Source organism: Aythya marila (genome assembly GCF_965140915.1).
Source record: "Aythya marila genome assembly, chromosome: 1".
NCBI lineage: Eukaryota > Metazoa > Chordata > Aves > Anseriformes > Anatidae > Aythya > Aythya marila.
The window spans coordinates 57,240,840-57,261,443 of record NC_139042.1 but is presented as its reverse complement, the minus strand read 5'-3'; the positions used below and the strand labels follow the sequence as shown (position 1 = coordinate 57,261,443).

The following is a 20,604-nucleotide window of genomic DNA, read 5'->3' as shown; positions in this document are numbered from 1 at the left end:
TATTTCACAGAGAACCTTACTTAAGTTTAAATCCTCCAAATACCATTAGCCTGTTGAATATTATGCAAGCTATTGTGTTGCCTGCTCAATTCTTGTGGCAATTTAGGTATTCAAACCAATTATTCCAAAACAGGCTTTATTGGAATACATTTCCCATAAATGAAGTCAGTGTTGCATAATGAAATAAAATCTTGTCACAATTTATTTTAATCACTTAATGAATATAAAGGTGACTATTACAAACTGTTATGCAGAACTTTGGAATAATGGACTTAAACACTACACTTCTGAAGCTATGAAAGAATACTGAGGCAGAGCAATTTTACCTGAATAACAGTCCAAACAGATCAGCAGCTTGCTAGGGTTTACTGAAAACTATACTGGTAAGACTAAGCTGCAGTACTCCCCCCAAGACAATCCTTCCAGTTACTTAAAATGTAATTACAGCACAACACTAACATTTACAGAATTTTTTAAACCTAGTTTAGATCACCAGTACACATTAATGTGTAGTTTTCACAGGAACTACCCTGCACATGTGCACTTCAAGTATGATGTACATGACCAGGCATCTAACGAAGACCTCAACAGTACCTAGGCCAGAATGTGATAAAACATATCACAAAGGCAAAAGAATGCAGCAGAGGATACAGAAGTCAGGACCCAGTGGTACAGGGGCTGGCTAATCTAATTAGAAAGGTAAAAACTATGTCCTCCATTAAAGCAAACCAAACATTTTAAAATGCCTACAAAGTTAGATCAGTCAGAAAATCTGAATCAGTAATTTACGTCTTTTTTAACATAGATCCTATGCTGAGACTAACATTTTCCTAAGAAAGAAACCTGCCTTCCTAGAAATCTCCTAGTATTTCAGGATTTCCTTCCTTTGACGGTACTTGGCAACGTGTTCAGGGTTATGTATGTAAACAGCCTGTCCATTCTCACACCTTGCCTATATGATAACTGTGCAGCCCCTGAGTTACCTGAACATCCCGGACACTGCCCTTGCCTTTACAGAAAGGCTTGTCAGAGCTTAAGGAGAAAGGCAACTCTTCACAAGAGCTACAGACAGAATGGCATTGAGCAACCATATTATACACTGGAAAGATTACTTGAAGGATTACTTGAAGGCAACTTTAAAACTAACAAGGAAGCTACCCTTTGTTTATCCTTAAAAAAAAAAAAAAAAAAAAAAAAAAGCAACATTAAAAACTTTGGAAGCATGCATGATACTGCATACTTTGGGCAGAGTGCTCCGTGCACAATTTGGTAAGCCTCAGAGGGTTTCCTTTTAACCAGAACTACAAACTGTATGCTTTGTATGTTTTATGTATCTACTTTAAGACACAAACAGTGTGCATAACACCACTTACTTTTAAGGCAGTATTCTTGTTTAACTGAAAATTGATGAAGTTCCTTTAAGTCACCAGCCAGGTTGACACAAAATTTGATCAGATACATTCACTTCATTGTATTTTTGAAGGCCTCCTGGTTAGACAGGAATAACCTCTAATGCTGAAATAAGTCATCCAACATATTTCTTCTTACGTTTGACTTCAGATATTTATTAGGCTTCTACTGCCATTTATCTATAACAGCATAGGAAAGGATGGCAAAGTAGGGAGAAATATGTACAAGCTGTCCTTTAACCAGCAGGGCAAGGGAGGACATTGTGCCTGCACTCCTGAGACCCCACCTGGAGTGCTGGGGGCCCCAGAGCTGGATGCAGGACAAGAAGGACCTGGAAGTATTAGAACAACTCCAGAGGAGGGCCATTAAGATGATCAAGAGGCTGGAGAACCTCTCCTATGAAGACAGACTAAGGGAGTTGGGGTTGTTCAAGTTGGAGATCACAGACTCCCTGGAGAAGTTGTGGATGCCCCAGGTGTTCAAGGCCAGGCTGGATAGGGCTTCAGGCAACCTGGTCTGGTGGGAGGCATCCCTGCCCACAACAGGAGAGATGGAACTGGATGGGCTTCTGACCCAAATTATTTTGTGATCCTATGATATTGTTCAAAAGATGCATTATGTAAAGTAACAAAAAACTTGCTTCCTGCAGACCAGAAAAAGTCAATCATCTGTTTCCACTCTGACCACATTCAGGACAAAAACTGGAGAAAAGGAAGAGTCAGATTTTAACTGCATAGCAGAAGTTCGGTTGTGAAAGAAGTAAGGTACACAACCACTGCTTTTTCCCCATATGGCTGTTTCTAATGGAGCATGTGCTGCTCCATCAGAAAACAAGTACTAATAGGGGTAAATCAGCTTCCCATGCCAAGACAGCGGGGTTCTCAGTGGGGACCAGTTCAAAGAAAAACATCTGTGAATTCTGAACTTTACACTTATCTAAAGTTCAGTTGTCAGAAAGGATTTTTTTTTTAAATAAAAGAAGTTTTGCACTTTGTGAAGACAGAAAGATACTTTGCAAAAACCCATACCTCTATGATTCTACTGTTGTATTCAGACAAAATCGAGTCCTCAATGCAGAATATCAGGGACTAGGTGTACCATTCTGCAATTTGTGTCCAGTAAGACAAAAACTGTTGCTTATTACGTGAAAAGAACCCATTGATGTTTTTGTCTAGTATGAAAGAATTAAATGCCTTCTTTGGAAAATCAGGGTAATATTTTCTGGCATAACCTCAGGCTGCTTTCATGCAAAACAGAAGCACTTTACAACTGCAAGAAATGCCCACCCTGGGTTTCTGGTAGTATCATGCACATAGGGGCAAGCTAACACCCCTCCACACCCCAAAAATCAAGACCATTTCTGCAGAATACTCATTGGTCATTGGAGCAGGACTATGCATAAAATAAAAATGAGATTTGTTAATAAACACTCCTAATCTTACAAGAGGGCCTGAACATATCTCTGCAAAATAAAATAAAAATCTAGATGTACCTTTTTGACTTGCCAGGCCACATAAGAAATATAGAAGCAAGTTTTTGAGCATGCAGAAAAAATCTGTGTTGCATGTACACTTAGACATGACAGGGTAAACATTCAAAACTTGTCAACTCTGAAGCCCAAAGACTTGTATTCTTGGATAAAAACCCTATTCATTAATGGAGCTCTCATGGATCAATGCACTGAAACACAGCGTGCTTTTATGTATTCACTGCCAGTATGCTGATGCCTCTTGCAAATAATAGGTGGAAGTATCCAGAAAAAGAACAGTTTTAATTTTGGTTTAGGTGGGTACACTACTCAGATCTGAACGTAAGTCTACTCTAGAAGCAAAAAATAAAACAGAACATGTAGCCTTCTGGATCTGTTTAATACGTTTTGTTAAAGAAATTAAATTATGATTAGAGATTAACCACCTTTTTATGGATCCACTTAGTGAAGTTTTTATTTCCTATCCATTTGAAACCAGGCGTTCACATGGGTTTTTAAATCGCCTTTCCAAAACTCATCTTCATAATTTTTAGATGCATATTAAAATAAAATTGTAGCAGTGTACATCAATGTATGTTAAAATCCTTCTTGTAAAGCCTAATCACATTCCCTCACAGTTGTTACACCAATACCAGATTAGGTAAACAGGCTCAGTTCTCCAGCTCAGCAGTAACAAGAATACAACAACAAAAAACATGTTACTGCAATCAATTGTGGCATTTGTGGTTCTCACACCTCATTTCTAACAAGAATCCTGAACTCCACAAGATGGTACCATGAAAACAAAAGAATACAAATAGCTTCACAACTTCAGAAGAACAAAACAAGAAAAAAAAAAAAAAAAACTAACCACTAGTTCTATAAAGGTAGATTGTTAAAATAGATCTTAGGGGAAAAAAAAAAAAAAGACAAGCAGTCTTTTGTCTGCTGGGAATACATTGTACTACCTAACGTAAAAGTATGAGAAAGCACAAAACTAAACACTGCTGTGTTAATCACTCACTCCTCCCTCCACCTCCCTGAAATACATCTTACTCACATTTTCTTCCTGAATTCCACTACCTGCTACATCAGCGTACAAACTAACTTAAAACAAGTTACATTTCAATACATCTAAATCTTGAACTGAGAGACTTTTCAGTCAACTTCATCCCTCCTAAGAAAGATTGCTTATTGGAATATTTTTTTCTATGACTGTACCAAAGCCATTGTAAACAGCTGTTTTGGTATACAGTTAGGTATTCAGTTCTATGTGAAGTGTTACGTTTGTATTGAGTTCCCCACCTGCAGACACAATACAGCAGGCAGAAACACTTGCCACTTGACTACAAATACTGAAGATTCCTGAGTATCTTACAGAAAGAATCATTTCAGACCACTAGTCATCACATGCATTTTTATGGCACTTATTGCAGAAGTATTCAGATGCTCACATGCCTCTCATTTAGCCTTGTATTACAGTAGTGTTTTGCCATTCTACCAGTAGATGTATTTAAGATGCTGAAGCAAATAACCCAGAACTAAGGAGGTAGATGAGGGAGAGAAATTAAAAATCAATACTGGTAGACAAATTCTTTAAGTCATATGAAAAAAGACTTAAGTATATCTTTTTCAAAAACTAACATTCAGTACCTTTTTAAATTTTCCTTGTCGCTTTGCTGCAGACTGCCCCTGGGAGTTAGAATAACATACTGTAAGAAAACATGCACACACCACACAGGATGGAGACACCTTCTCTGTACAATTATAGTTACACTTTCAACCTACATATTTTTAAACTGTTAAGTCACATCTATGACCAAACATGCTCTTAAAGCATGCTTTCTTTTTAAAATTAACAATGCATTGTTTTGTATAGTCTGTTATTCCTGTAAAACAAGCAAGTGTTGTTAACCACTTAGCTTAAATTAATGAAGTTACAGAAATTCACTTCAAAAATACAAATTTCAGATTTTGACTGTTTAGTGGCATTGTTCTGTATTTCTCTATAAATATACAGAAATTAGGTGTATTTTCCCTCAAATTGCACCCTACTTGCTAAAATAGAGAGAACATTGCTACCTATTCCTCTCTTTTTGTCTGCTGGCACACTACAGATTTATTAAAGGCAGTGGAAAGAATCTGATGTTACCTGGTATCATCCTTTTTCCAAAGAAATATGACCATAACAGTAAAGCCTCAGAGTATGATGCACAACAGGCCTCACCTAGAATTTCTCTCAATGTAAGCTCTTTCATACTCTTCATGAAGAAATTAAATTTGATAGGCAATACCTACTACCTCCTACTTCCCATCCCAAAAATCACTGTATAAAAACACTTTATCTAGTTTTAAAATAAGATAGAAAAGAATTACAAACAACAGTTCAAGGAAGCACAGAATTCAAGTTAGGTAAACTATACTACACTCCTATAATGGATTTAACATGGTTTTTATTAGAAGTATACTTGCAGCTTTGCATGAATCACAAGAAATCTAAACCTAATTTCAAAAGTACTTCACTGTATTTTTAACCCCTCATTCATTCATACTTAGCAGACATTATCTAACTTGCAGTTATACCTAAGATTAATACATGCAATTTTCCCCAAAAGTTCTACCTGCAACCAAATCAGATTGAATAACTAAACTTGTCTACTCAACAAAATCTAACAGCATGTGCCCACCTCCAAGTAGTGAAATATATGATGGATTACTTCTAAATACCAGCTCACCACCATTCAAGCTTATTTTCAGCTTTGCCAAGTATTTGAAAAATATTTTAAGAGCTAGGGGAATCTTCTAGATACCTTAGCACCAGATACACGCACGAGTGACCTGGTTATTATAATCATTGCTGCACTACAGATTCATTCAAGTTAGCAAACTGTTTTTTTGCAGGATGCTGCACTATAAGTCAAAAAAAAAAAACCCTATTGCTTTTTCCCACTGTGACATACAGAGATTTTATGTCATTATGTTGGAGCATAGTCATATTAGTGGTTGACAACATCGGTGTGCAGCAGTTAAGAAAATCTGCTTAAGCATTTGAGTCAGCAAAATGCCTCCTCCTTTGTAAAAGTAACATGTAGGTGTTAAGGAAGCACTTATATTTTCGCTGAAAACTGTATGCATGCAAGGAAGAGTATAGCTGTTTATTAGAGAACCAACATGCACAAAATACATGTACATTTTTTCATTCAAAAATGATACTGATTAGGCAACTGAACAAAACCACTCTTAAAGACTGCCACACCAACAAAAAAGTTGCTTCTAGAAATATAGGGATTCAGAGTCAAGGAGTGAGAATTCAAAAATTAGAAGGTGCAATTAACTTGAATTGTAAGATGAAAACAAAACTAAGAAGTTATTCTGACCTCATAATGAAACAACTGCTTCTAAAATGTGTTATGTCACTAAAACTGTTGCTCTTTCAAGTACTAAAACCATAAAACAAAGTGCTTCCTTGGCATGCCATTTACCCACTTCAGAAGTTTCAGAAAGAGGCCATCATCCATTTAAAATACTCACAGCTTTCTTTCCAAGTTCTGTTTTAGACAATGTCAGAGCTCCTGCAAGATAACATCCTGGTCCTGCTCCTTTTGGTATTCTGTTCAAAGAAAGAAAACTCTGTGTTAAAAACTAGGTCCATTAACATGCCATTGAGGCTACAAATAAAGAATCCAATCAGTGAAAGAGCACGACAAGAGGAATACCAAACCCAGACAGGCAGACACAGCATGATTTTAGTTAGGTGTAGAGGCAATCGGTTAGATGTAGACAAGAAAACAGGACCTCAGTTAACTTACTTGTCATCAGGCAGAGACGTAACAAAAAATGGCTGACTGTGTTTTGGTGGTAATGTCAAACTGTTGGATTTCTTCTTCCCTAAGAGAGCAAGGCTATGGTTTTCATAAATATCTAAGCTCAAGGTACTAGACAATCTGTGAGAAACAATAAATGGAAGGTCCTTGATGCGATCTAGTTCACTGTTCTGTTCATGACGAATTTGTAATCGAATAGTGTAGTCTCCTTTTTCCAGTTTCACAGAATACTGAAAGAAAGAAGTTACTGTAAATATCAAAATTAAATATTTCACTCACCATGCACACACAGAAACCCAGAAATAAAACTGTCATGTTTTTCTTGATCCAAATAGCTCAAACCATTTAAAACATGCTAAGTAGCTTAGTTTTGGAACCTCCTGAGAATAGAGCACTATCAAGACAAGAGCAGCTGAAGCATTTTGGATTAACTGAAAAAAAATAATTGTTTTCAGACCACAAAATAGGATTATATCATTCATTCCTATTATAATACTGTATTAACTGCTCAAATAGAAATCAGACAACTTGCTAAACTTTCAAGCTTTCAACTCAAAACCTCTTGCAGGTTTGCCTTGATACATTTTCAAGTTACTATGCAACTTCAGGTGTTGCGTGGTTGAGATCACAGTATATTTCCTACTATCTCTAATACGATGGGGCTTTGAGCAATCTGACACAGTAGGAGATGTCCATGCTCATGGCAGGAGGGCTGGAACTAATTGATCTTTAAGTTCCCTATCAACCCAAACCATTCTATATGATTCTATACCACTTTCACACTGAGGGATCCAACATTCCTATGACGGTCTAAGGCTGCAGTTTAAAGAGCCAGCAGGCTCTCTGACCTGATTCTACAAAGCTTTTCATACATGCAGTTAAGAATAGGTGGATAACGTCATCTCTATTTATATAACAAACAAAAACTCCAGAGATTCTTAGTTATGAAAATGTTCTTTAATTTCTACTAATTTAAAAAGTCGCCTTATGGATTTTTTTAGTGCTAGCATGCTAAGCTTCCTTTAGGATGTTTCTGCTGATGATGCTATAATACAAAAGGCATCCCTGAGAAGGACAGTTGTTCAGGACTAGCCTGCTCCCAGAATCTCCCTTCTTCAAGGTTAGTATCAACAGGAAGCTTGATTCTATTTCCTGGATTAGTAAATTTTTAATTACTTTAGAATTGTTCTGTTATGCAGAACACCAGAGAGGCACGGTGTGGTAGTCCACTAGGTACAGGTAACGGACTTTTTTTTTTTTTTTTTTTTTTTTTTTTTTAATTTTACAGCACTTTAAAAATACAGGGTAAGGGATATAAGCTCAAATAAAGCAACTCCTGAACTTCGTAAAATTCAGAAGTCATGCTTTAAAATCAATCTATTGTAGACTTCCAGTATGACTAATCCTTCCTTTGAAAATGTCTTTGAAAGACAGCAACAGAATCAACTGAGCTTCAGCACTTAGAAGGCTGTTTAGAAGACAAACTGAGGAATAGGGAAGAAAAATCATAATGTTCTATTTCATGGTAACAAATCTGTCAATTGTTTTTTTTTTTTTTTTTTTTCCATACAAATATCACCATTGAAAGGTACAATGACTTGTCGTAATGTCTTCTTGTGAAGAGAAATGAACTAAATATTAGAAACTGTTAGGAGCTAACAGCTTGAAAAGCAGAAAAAAATGAAGCTTTCACACTGTGCAGAAAACAAAAGGTAAAATAAATACATAACTCCGTACCTGGTGCGGATAGGCATCTCCTGAACCCATCTGTCTTTTGTTCTGGTCAAAAATAATCCACAATTGACTGTCAAATTCAGATTCATACAGCAATTCACAAAGAAGTGGACAGCTTGGAGTTACTTCTCCACTCTTTGGCTATGAAAAGAAAGTTCAAAATACTTCATCCACTATTGAATAACACAAGTATAACTATTACACATATTCAAGAACAGAGCTGACCTGAAGTCACTTCAAGACACGCTAGATTCTAAAGACAACTGAGTTAAAGTTACTAATGCAGGGACTCTAGAGCTTAAATCTCGACTTCATTTCTGACTGAAAGGTGAAGTTAAAACTTGCTTTTGGAAAGCAAAAATGTGTTCATTATGTGTTCATTAACAACTTGTTCATTATGTGTTCGTTAACAACTTGAAAAAAACAAGCATAAACTTTACCTGATGGAAGTTATAGGTCAAAATCATCTCGTACAGTTGGCGATTATTTGGTAAAATATCTCTGGATCCTAACGGTTTTATTTTTGCACTCACTGGTCTGTAGTTAAAATAAAAAAACAGAAGACACTATTAAACAATGTGTATCTGTTGTCAAAATCTGTATTGCTTAAGCAGAAATAGATTCTGAAGCACATCTAATAGTACATAGCACAGCATATGTGATAACAGTATTTTAAGAAATGTTAACTACCTAAGCACTATAAATTTTCCAGTTAAAATGAATGTCAATTCAAAAAGATGACTTAGAAACATTATGGACACCGCCAAAAAAGAAATGAACAGAACTCAGCAAGCACATCTAATTCCAAAATTAAAAGCCTTAAGAAACAATTAGGAAAAGAGAGACTTCAGGATTAAGACAAAAAAAAAACAGGTTGCTATACAACTCCAGTATCTGCGTTGCAATCAGCACATTTATTCACAGATTGCAAGATCAGCGTCATCGTAATTAGAAGACACAGTAAGTGGTTGATACTTGTTTGCTACAGAAATTTTTGTCAAAAGAGAATTTATACAAGAAATCCTAGTAATACCACAAAGGAAAAACATTAATGCATATTGTCTACGTAGAAACTCAGAAACAGTTGGGACAAGCTACTGTTCAAAAAAGCACAAACACCTCAGATAATGAGCACTGAAGAACACCAGCTAAAAATAAGAAAACCACTGGTTTGGAAATAAAGGAACTGGAGAATTAAGGTGGCCTATACATCATATAAAACTACATTTCATATATACTATTCTGACAACCTTTAATGACATTAATGAAATTTCTCTTGGATACTGTCAGCTCTTTGTGTGCAACCCTGCTTCCAAGCACTTGAAATTCAGAAACCTCATAAGAAGCCATTCAGCATCCACTATCCCCTTACTTTAAGCCATACTCAAAAGTATGGCATTTCTTTCTCCTTCTGAAACTACCAACTTTGGTTAATGCTGTTGTTAGTAATTTTCCAATTGTTAGTAATTAAAAAAACAAAACAAAACACCTTTTCCTCAAAATCAGCATGTGTCAAACTGCCACAACTGATAACAGAAGAAACACAAAATAAATACTGTTATCATTGCCTACAAAAAACACTTCCAATCAAACAAAAAAGAGAGAAGACAATCTTCCCAGGTCAAACTTAGGCAGGATCTGAAATACCTGCTTAAAAAAAAACACCAACAAAATGACACCAAATAACTCAGTAGGATTTGTTTCTTTAGATCTTAATATGCCTTTTACCTCTGTCTCTCCTTTAGAAGCACCATAAAGTTTCTGTAATTTCTTTTAAATTTGGCTAAAGAAAAATAATTTATATGGAAGAAGTTACCATAGTTGTCCATTTTTTCACAGCTAAAAGGAACTGAAAAAAGAAAGTGCTGAAATATTTAATAAAATTTCCAAACTGATGGTTCCAAACTTTGTAAGAATATTCTTGTTATTCTAGCTGTCACTGTTAATTTGTGACTATTTTAGCCACATTCTAACAGCTTTCCCACTTTCCCCAGAAACCGTACCTGAGAGTTTGAACCCAGCTTTTCAGATTTATGCATGGAGCAATATCTTCATACTTCAACATGGACTGAACATCAAATCGTACGATGCCTTCTGAAGCATGCTAAAGAAAAAATACATAACAGCTATTCTTTTATGCATCTGTAGCATCAGATGTGGACCATTCAATATATCCTTTGAAAACATAATACAAGATCTATTTATCAACATTAGAAGTAATAGTGTGTGAGTTTGAAAGTGTCACAACCCTATCTCTATTTTACAAAAACAGATTCACTAGGACATAAAAAACAACACATCAGTAGGAAAAAAAAATATAACAGACTTTTGGTCCAAGACTATCTATTAGCCACTTTTCAGCTGGTCTGATACTGCTGGCATAGGAGGAGCTTGAACCTGCTTTAGTAAAAACGCTGTCATGTACGACACCAACACCACCTCTTCTTCCTCCTGCTCTAATTCAAGATCTGGTACCTTAGCACAATGCAACCTTTCCCCCCCACCCCCCAAGTTACTCAGCTCTTAGAGCATGAATACATTCAACCTCACCTGTGGTACAGGTCTAATTTGCTCTGACCCTTAGATAAAAAAAAAAAGTAGCAAGGAGAAATATGCATGGTGCTGCTTCCTGCAGGTCGTACAGCTCAGCTCTCAGAGTGCCCCTCTCTTAAGGGAGAGAAAGTCAAGCCAAAACACACTGCACAAGACAGCAAACAACACAGCAGTGAGACAAAGTACTGTAAGTAACATGATACTGATGTTTCTCACAATTTTTTAGTTCTTTGGTATCACAGAACCATGGAGTCATGATACTGTCCATCCACTGTACCTTTAAGTGCCCTAAAAAACGAATCTCAAACCAACTGGCACATCTTGATACAACACCAAACAGAGTGGAAAATAACTTTTAATGACATTTTATTCTGAAAATATTATTCAGAGTATTGTGCTTTAGCAATGGTGGTCTAGACAATCAAATACAAGAACTGTGATCCCTGCAAAGTTTCTTCACACAACATTTGCAATAGTTGCAATAAGAACATTTTAGTACATCCTTTCTACTGCTGTTTGTTTTTTTTCTCCTTTCTAATCTTCTCTCCAGTGATTCATAACGAAAAAGCATAAAAGATTCATAACTAATGGTACTGGGCATTTGTGGGGGCCTAAGCTCCTATTTACCTAATTTTAAGAGAAAACATGCATCTCATGTATAACCATGCTTTTAGTCTACTTAAATAGAGGCAAGAACGAGGAAAAACTTTTTTTTTTTTTTTTTAAACATTCTGTCAGAGACTTCAGAATAATTTTAAATAAACAGTCTGGAAAACTTACCATGTTTAGCTGCGGAGTAGCACAAAGTACACCATGAAAAGAAATTGTGTAATTAATGCTGACTTCGCTAAGGCTTGCCCACCACCGAGCAACACAAAATTCAATGGTTTTTCCAGCCTGTGTAACAAAAATGCAAGGTCAGACACAAAGTCTCTTCTCCTTCTATTCATGCCAGCCTCCCTCTGCCCAAACCAAAAAAAAAATGGAATATGACTCAAAGATGACCCTATCACGCCCAATTTACACCAATTATATTGGTTTGTATGGTAGCAAACCAGACATTACACTTGATCCAGAAAATACAAGACAGTTCTAACAAAAGAGTATGTCCAATTACTCCCAATATGCTACAAAGGAAGGTACGCAGCTTTTATATGTAACATCTTCCTTTCCTACTCTTAAAATTAGGCAGACAAGTTAGTTTATAGATGATGTCAATGCATATCAGAAAAAGAGATAGTGCTCTCTATCTCGAGAAGACGTGAAGCTTGGAATGTTTTTTTGTTGGCGCTGTTTTTCTGGTTGTTTTAAACACAATAAATTAATTCACAATCAGTCAGTGGGATGAATGAAGCTTAGTGCCTTCCTCTTGACTTTTTCACAGTACAGGACTGAACAGAAATTACAACCTCTCTTAGGGTTTAGAGCTACACCTCTCAATTAAGCAGTGAAAGGGGGGACAAGCTTGAGCACTGGATTTGATCATTCACATAACTGAACAGCCAGTTTTTGTTTTAGACTCTTGAACTAGCAAGGTAAGTCTACTGTATCTAAGCAATAAATGTTACCCAGTATTACTTGACCTCAACATCAAGGAGATTATCCCCATAACCACTAGAGTTCAGCATATGCTGAACTCTCTTTCTTCAAGAAGTTACAGCCCCTGTTTGAAAGGGAAAAACTAGTCTGTATAAACAAGCAGTAAAACTGAAGAGAGAACGAATGGCAACACAGGATAATTAAAAAACGTCAGGGAGCTGTTAGAGACCTTTTCAAAATGAAGAAACAGATACATTCACTACTATAAGAAAAGCACGACTTGGTCTTTTTTCTTAATCATCAGCATCAACCAAACAACAACAAAAAAACCCAAACACTCTCTTCCTCCCACCCCACCAATGTAACTTACTAAGACAGGAAATGCTTCAGTCACTGATCCTTTTTCAGGTAAGGATGAAAATTTATAGAACTCATGACTTCTATATGCTTTTTGTTTCACTAGCTGAACAGCATGAAGCACAAACTTTGCAGTCACATCAGATGAACACGAACATACTGTCACTTCTAGATGAAAAAGAAAAGGTTTTGCTTCAACATCCATGAATTTTAGATGGGAAATGGAGATTCAACATAAAATTCACAAGATATTCATGGTTTTAGAAGTTATGCAGTACCAAAGTATATACTGCATAACATACAAAATATTCATACGTGAATTATGCTTATCTACCAGTTATTTACTAAGACCCCTTCAGATTAAGGAAAACTAAGTTCAGAGAGATCAGTTAAAAGAAACATTACTCAACTAGATGTTATGAACTAAGCAGATAGTACAAGTTATAAAACTGTATAGCACAGATGGCTGCTAAATTTCAAATTAAGTTTTATCAGTAAACTTCAGTCCAAATGAAAGATTCTTTTTTCTCCTTGCAGAATTACGAGCTCCTTGCCCATCACCTTACATTAAGCTATCTTTCAATACTATGGCCATAAACACTAAAAACCAGGCACACAGATTGCATTTGCTCGTTTCTAAAAGATGAAGACTGTATTCCACCATAACAGAAACCATGAGACAACCCTCCCCAAAAAACCACTCCTGTAAGAGCTTAGAATCAAATACAGATTTTACGTACTCATGGATCAAATGCTTAAGTTCTTAGGCAGAAATTGGAATGATTGGAGAACTCTGTCAACTGTGACAGACGTGATTTCTTATTTAATCAATATGCTCGTTTTCCTTACCAGCCCATGTAGCTCCCTGGGGAACATCAATGAAGTGCCTTCGGATTTGACCAGGTTTAAAATGAACGTCTGTATATACAAGGTCATAGCTTGATGATTCATCTACTCTGTACATCAAAAAGAAAACAGTAGTAATTAAACAAGCTGTGAAGCATTTTTTTCTAAAAAAGTAGTTTTAAATAAAAAACTCTCCAAACAGACTATAATTGAGGATATTCAGTCCCCAGCTCCCCCCCAGAAAAAAAAAAAAAAAAAAAAAGCTGAATTTAAGCAAAACAGATTTAGAAAGGTGAAAAAATTGAGCCTGTGGTCAATGTTAGGTGACACTCCTTTTGAGGCTATCACTGATACTCATAGAAGCATAGAATATCCCGAATTGGAAGGGACCAAAAGGATCACCAAGTCCTGTTCCTGGCTCCACACAAGACCACCCAAAAATCACACCATGTCTCTGAGAGCACTGTCCAAATGCTTCTTCAACTCTGACTCACTCAGTGCTGTGACCACTGCCCTGGGGAGCCTGTCCCAGTGCCCGATCACCCTCTGGGTGCAGAACCTGACCCTCCCCTGTCCCAGCCCCATACTGTTCCCTCAGGTCCCTGTCGCTGTCTCCAGAGAGCAAAGCTCAGCGCCTGCCCCTCCACTCCCCTCGTGAGGGAGCTGCAGGCCACCATGAGGCCTCCCCTTAGCCTCCTCTTCTCTGGGCTGAACAAACCAAAGGACTTCAAACTGCTCCTCATACCTCTTTTCCCCTCTAGACCCTTCACCATCTTTACAGCCCTCCTTAGGATGCTAATGGTTTCATGTCTTTCTTATTTTGTGGCACCCAAAACTGCACACAGTACTTAGGGGCAAGGCCACAGCAGCACAGCGCTGGGTATATTACTACACTCCACAGAATAGTGAGTATCACTCATCTTAATAACTTAAGAAATGGAATACTGCCCACTCACAGCTTCACAGAGACATGTTAGCAAGTTAGCGAGGTCCCAAAGTGTTTTTAAATTTCTCCTCAGACATTATTTATGATATTTGTTTTTCTAGCTTCTATTTGTTCAGTGTCCAGAATGTAGTAATTGCCCCTATTCTTTCTGTTAAGCGTACAAGAACTGTACCAGTACAGGATCTAACAGCACAATGCACCTAAACAATTTAAAACACCTGTTCCACCACATTATGTAGATACTTTCTCCCCTGGTCTCCCCAACCAGAAACACAGCTGTACTTAAGCATAAAAACCAAAGGTTTTCAATGAAATTGAATTTCATGGTTGAGTGACTTTCCACTGAAGGGAGCAAAGGCATGTGAGTAGTAATATTTTTGTGAATGAGTTAGAGAAAAGTTTTTATTTCTTCCTCTGAGCAGATTGTTCACTGAGTAAATTCAATAATCACAATCTTTGATGTGTTTAAAACAGTTAAGGCCATAACACAATACTAACTCTAAATTTCCTGTATTAATGTTATGGTGGAAGTTCATCCCAATTTCCACCTGCCAAATAACGTCCACTGCCTTTACAGACTCTAGTCCGTCAGCTAGAAGTGAAAAAACAAGCTCTGACTGATGAACACCAAAGAATATTCTTTTTAAAAGTCAGAAATTATTCTGATTGATCAGAAAACTCCTGCTATTGTGACCAAGAACATGCTGCCTTCTGGTTGCCAAGACCAGAACAAAACGCGAACACTACTGGTGTCCAAGCCTGTTGCAAGAAACTTTCCAGAGCTCTGCTCCCTTCCCTATCAGTGTCAGTAGTAAATTCAAGAACTCCTAGAGGAAGAAGGTGAAATAAATGACAAAAGTAAACTGGGTACACAAAACTAAACTTAAAAAAAAAAAAAAAAAAGTAAAGCTTAGATTTACTGACCTTGTTGGTATGACAACTGTTATTGGAACTCTGAACAGAGGACCTGCATTAGGCGTTGCTGTATCATATCCACACACCTGACAAAATAAGATACAGCCACTTAAAGTCTTTGGTCAAAATGAAATTACAGGAGACAATATTGAACTACTTGACTTAGTTGCAGGGTGTTTTGAATTGTCAGAGATGAAACTATACATAGAGAACAAATTAATAATTTATTTCCATGTATACACTTTTATTTTTCAAACAGAGATACTTAAAATCTTCTTCACATCTGCCGTAAGAAGTTGTATAAAGTAACTGCTGCTGAACCCTGAATTCAGCCTGTATAATATGGAGTGTGGCAGCATTTCTGTTCCATGAAGCTTAAAGCTTTTATTTCCTTAAAATTACTTCTAAAAAAAAGTTGATAGAGGCAATGTGAAAATGGAAGAGCATACAGTCTTAAATAGAATACCAATATTTTAATACCTCCGTATAATGTACTCCTTCTCTCAGTCCACGTGGATCCACACGAATATTAATGTGTCGACACTGGTTCATAAGCTCTAAATGAGTAGGGCACTGGACCCATGGTGCATTTGAAGTTAAAGCTAAATGAAGCTGGAGAGATATTCTTTCAGTGTTTTCTGCCAAGAAACAAATTAAGAACAATTCATTAACAAGTTATGTACTCATACTCTACTGTAACAATATTTGCCATTAAAATGTACCCATCTCAAACAAATTCCTTAGTCCCCTGAAGTCAGATTCTCCAAAAAAGAACACTGATTATCATCCCTTAACAAAACAGTCAAACCTCAGTCAGTAAGCTAGTAAGCAATGCTTCAGTTGCCTATAACATAGCCTGGAAACAGGTGTAAGTATTCTTATGTAGATGCAAAGTCTTGCCTAATGTACAGAAATAAAATAAAAACCAACTACACTCATTCTAAACGTTACACTAATTATCAAATTACATTACAGAGCAACCTAAGTGAGGGTTTATGCTTATTAAAAGAATTACTGCCATAATATAGACTGACTTTGCAAACAGTCAATTTAGCTGATTTTGTGAATCAGCTTCTGTGTTGAAAAAAACATGGGTTAAAGCATAGCTTCTATAAAAACACGTGGCCCTGGAGTTTAGGTGTTTTATTGAAGTCACCTTTATCCTGCTCTGAAGATTAATGATGTTTAAAAAAAAATTAAATGCTTTCTAGATTTAATTGACCTTAGCTTAACATTCAGATATTTAACTTCATATTTAACTTCATTGCGTCTTTGTGAGGTACAGAAAAGAGAGTTCTCTATTATCAGATGTGCCTTCCACAGAGGTACCTCAGAAGCGGTAAGAGCTCAAAGAGAACTTCAACAGACAAACTGAGTACATGAGTCTTCCTTTATGTCCTTCCTTAAACCCTCTCAAACTTAGTCTCCTTGAAGACACCAGACAGCACAGAAATGGCCAAAAGGACAAGTACAAGGGAAACAATATCATGCTGCAAGCCAGTCACCCGTTACAAATATCTATGTTTTCAGATTTGCTTCCTACAGAAGAGCATGATGTGTATATTTACACATTATAGTATATAACTAGTTTATTTCTCAGTGTCATATTGTCAATTTAAAAAAAATATTGATTGCAATGCAATGGATCAAACAACTATGGTACTCGGAGTCAGTAACCTGTCTTATTCACATTATCTCTTCTCCTAAATAAATTCACCACACTGTCACATGCCAACCTTCTTCTGGATCACTGGTTTACAGGAAAAGAACTAACCTCAGTAACAAGCTCTCATATGGTTCATTTTTTGAATAAGATACAACTCCATTTCTCATGGAGGTGAGTCTCAGGTGTTATTTAGTAAAATATAGCGTGGTAAACCAGTTTATGGAAAAAAGATGTCAAACCTATTTTGACTGGCACAAGTTCCTTACCCTATCAATAAATAACTAAAACGTGTATCAATTCCTGTATTACCTTTAGGTATATGTATGCTGATCCACTAATAGCTAGTGAACGAAATGCAAAGCTAGAATTTGTGGTCTTTAAATATCCAGAGATTACTTAAGTTCTTTTGTAAATTCTTTGTCAAGAGTTATCTGCAAAAGTATCTCCCAAGTTCTACAATTTCAGGAAACATTAATGATATTTGATGATTTTTCTGTATTTTTCCAGTGTCCCACAATTTCACTTCAAACTTTTTTTAGAGCAGAGACACTTTTTTTCAGTGACAGGAAGCTTGAAGCAACAGACTCACCAGAAACATAGATATTTATTTGTAACACTCCTAAGATTAAATGGGAAAGTTGTTTACTTGCTTGCCTTTATTTACCAACAAATTTAGAATTGCATTTTTTCCTTCTATAGTACGAGACTTCTACCGCTCCTCGCTGTCATGGCTTTTTTCGTTTAAAGATTACATTCCATTTTTTCCTCATACAAAACAAGCTCTTTCTTACCTGTATTCTCAGGAAAGACAGGTTCTATGCCAACCCCATGATCAGAAGGTGCAGCTATCTGGGCAGGGTCTCTGAGGTAGATTCCACGATTGCTTCCAACAGTAACAGTAAAGCCTATGTTACTTGTGAATGATGAATTCTGAATGAGGTAGTCATAGGCTTTATCAACCTGTTAGAACACATTCTAAATTAACGCATTTCAACTTGATTGCATATTATCTGCTACATGCAGCATTCATCAGATGTAGCAACAAGCAGTGAAATAACTAACACACTGTCTATTAGGCTCATACTAACTCTACATTACATGATATTCAATACTAAAATGAGACAAAACTTTCAGCATGCAGCTGCCATATGGAACACTGAAATAGTTGAGAACATTTAAAGGAACAATATGACAAATTCCCTTTGCAATAAATTCATCAGAAGATGCACAGCAAAGGTTTCCAGAGATGACTCTGAAGACATAGGTCCAGTTCTACAATACCACTTCAGCACTCCTTCTCATACATGGAGCAAAAACTAGTCAAGCATTTAAACCTTTTATACAGTACTGTAAGTTAAACACTTGAACATACAAACAAGATGGGACGCCCATGTAAGATTTATATAATGATGTGAAATAAGCATTTGACTGTTTATTCTCTTAAACTCAGATGACAAGGTCATCTTTCTGTTTTGAAAAGAGACCCTTCTATACCTCGCTTTCTATTCTACCGACTCCAAAAATCTTACACTCTTATACTTCAGCAAGCTACCTTCATCAGATTAGGGGACTCTCCTCTGAAACAAGCAGATGCAGTATAGCCTCAGTCTCCCAGGTCAGAGTTTTAACCACATTTTAACACATGCTTTTACCACAGATTAGTAAATCATAAGATGCAACTGCTGCATTTCATTTTTCTTTGGCAATGTTTTTATTTGATATGGCCACCAATATGCTGCCTTCTGTACAAAACTCAGCATTACAGATATATTTAGAAGGCATCAGCTACTGGGTTCTAGCATCAGAAGAACATGAGTTTAGGGTTAAGCTCTTAATATCTGGCATCGTTAAGCATGACAGAAAAATCTCAGTACCTCTGTCTGGCTAGGATAGAAGTAACTGCAGGCAAACATAGCAGCAGCTCTTTAAGAGCCTCAGCTTATGCACAGGGACAGTGTCATTCACAATGCCTTTATCATAAAAAGGTTTACACTGCAGATTTCCAAGCTACTTAAAAGACCACAGGATACAATGAATGCCCAGATTTTTCTACAGGCCCACTCACAGCAAGGTCATTGCAAAACTGCAGCTGTACCGCTTTGTGAACCAGCGTGGGTATCTATTTGCATTGCCCAGAACTTACAGTTCCAGCTTCTGCCTATAAAAAACAAGTTCAGCTCTCTGACAACAGCATAAAGACATTTTCAGACATTAAGACAGAATTTAGGCATCCACATCTGTATGTGGGTGACAAAAACCCACAACCTACTTTTATGTCCACACACCCTTTTGGTCAGTCTAGGAATGTGTCTAGTTAACACATATTCTAAAGAAACCAACTGCATGCAGAAGTGAGAGGAATATTTGATTCCTCCTCCCCTCCCACTACATTCCCTTCTTCACTCTGAATCAAATCTGCTAATCAAGTAGCATGGGAGCAAGCTGTCTGAGCTCATCTAGAAAACTTTGTTTTTTTTGTCACTTTTCCACTGGCTGTTATGCTGGTCTTCATCTCCCCCCCTCCTTTTTTTTGGCTGGCAAGTACCTGAATAATACCATGTCCTTGTGCAAATACTTCTATGTTTTCAGCTTTCACTGCAGTATTTTCTAAGGCTCTTCTGACAGAATGAACAGTGTAATGAATATCATTAGCTTTGAGTCCTGAAATTAAAAATAAGGCTATTACTGGAAAAGAATTAAAAACTTGCAAGTAAGATTCTTTTTCTCTAAAAAAAAAAAAAAAAAAAAAAATGCTATAATCTCTTTACATTATGCAGCTGTATTAAAGATTATAGCCTATTACCTGACAGTACTAATGCAATGCCTCCACATGCATTAGGAGAAGACATGGATGTGCCGTTCATGAGTTGTGTTCCTCGCAGAGTCCAGTTTGGAACAGAAGCAATAGCACCTCCAGGGGCACTGATACTTACTCCAAGGGCTCCATCAGTGCTGGAGTAAAAACAGAATTGTTGAAAAACATTTTTTCTGCATACTTTATTTTCAAGTTATACATGCACTTAAGATAATTTTAGCTTTAGGTAACATTTAGTTTAGGTAACATCTAGTATATTAATTCACTAAAACATTAACCCATTAAAACCAAGACAAAGCATGACATAAACTGCAACTTAAAATGTCAACTTAATCATCAGCTATGCTTGTTTTCTCAGTCAAAATTTTCTGAAACTGCCCCCACAGGAGCAGGCCCCGGGCTAGAGCTGCAGCCCGTGGAGAGGAGCCCACACAGGAGCAGGGGTCTGGGGGAAGCTGCCGCCCACCCGTGGGGGACCCGTGCTGGAGCAGTTTGCTCCTGGGGGATGGATGGAACCCGTGGTACGGAGCC

General features: G+C 36.9%; 1 protein-coding gene across 2 annotated transcripts in view; it reads right to left on the bottom strand.

The window, feature by feature from the left end:
- The window catches only part of TPP2 (tripeptidyl peptidase 2), a 47,082-nt gene that overhangs the window by 14,048 nt on the left and 12,430 nt on the right, over positions 1 to 20,604 (bottom strand). Inside the window, exons 11-24 of one of the 2 annotated variants that reach the window (XM_082765749.1) lie at positions 20,062 to 20,210; positions 19,804 to 19,919; positions 18,050 to 18,218; positions 16,073 to 16,230; positions 15,602 to 15,678; positions 13,735 to 13,841; positions 12,899 to 13,053; positions 11,770 to 11,886; positions 10,440 to 10,540; positions 8,877 to 8,973; positions 8,440 to 8,577; positions 6,688 to 6,932; positions 6,410 to 6,488; positions 4,532 to 4,570 (exon numbers count right to left, since the gene is read on the bottom strand). In XM_082765749.1, coding sequence (XP_082621875.1) covers positions 4,532 to 4,570; positions 6,410 to 6,488; positions 6,688 to 6,932; positions 8,440 to 8,577; positions 8,877 to 8,973; positions 10,440 to 10,540; positions 11,770 to 11,886; positions 12,899 to 13,053; positions 13,735 to 13,841; positions 15,602 to 15,678; positions 16,073 to 16,230; positions 18,050 to 18,218; positions 19,804 to 19,919; positions 20,062 to 20,210 — 1,747 coding nt within the window. The remainder of the gene's footprint in view (positions 1 to 4,531; positions 4,571 to 6,409; positions 6,489 to 6,687; positions 6,933 to 8,439; positions 8,578 to 8,876; positions 8,974 to 10,439; positions 10,541 to 11,769; positions 11,887 to 12,898; positions 13,054 to 13,734; positions 13,842 to 15,601; positions 15,679 to 16,072; positions 16,231 to 18,049; positions 18,219 to 19,803; positions 19,920 to 20,061; positions 20,211 to 20,604) is intronic. The other variant, XM_082765750.1, reaches the window with a different exon arrangement.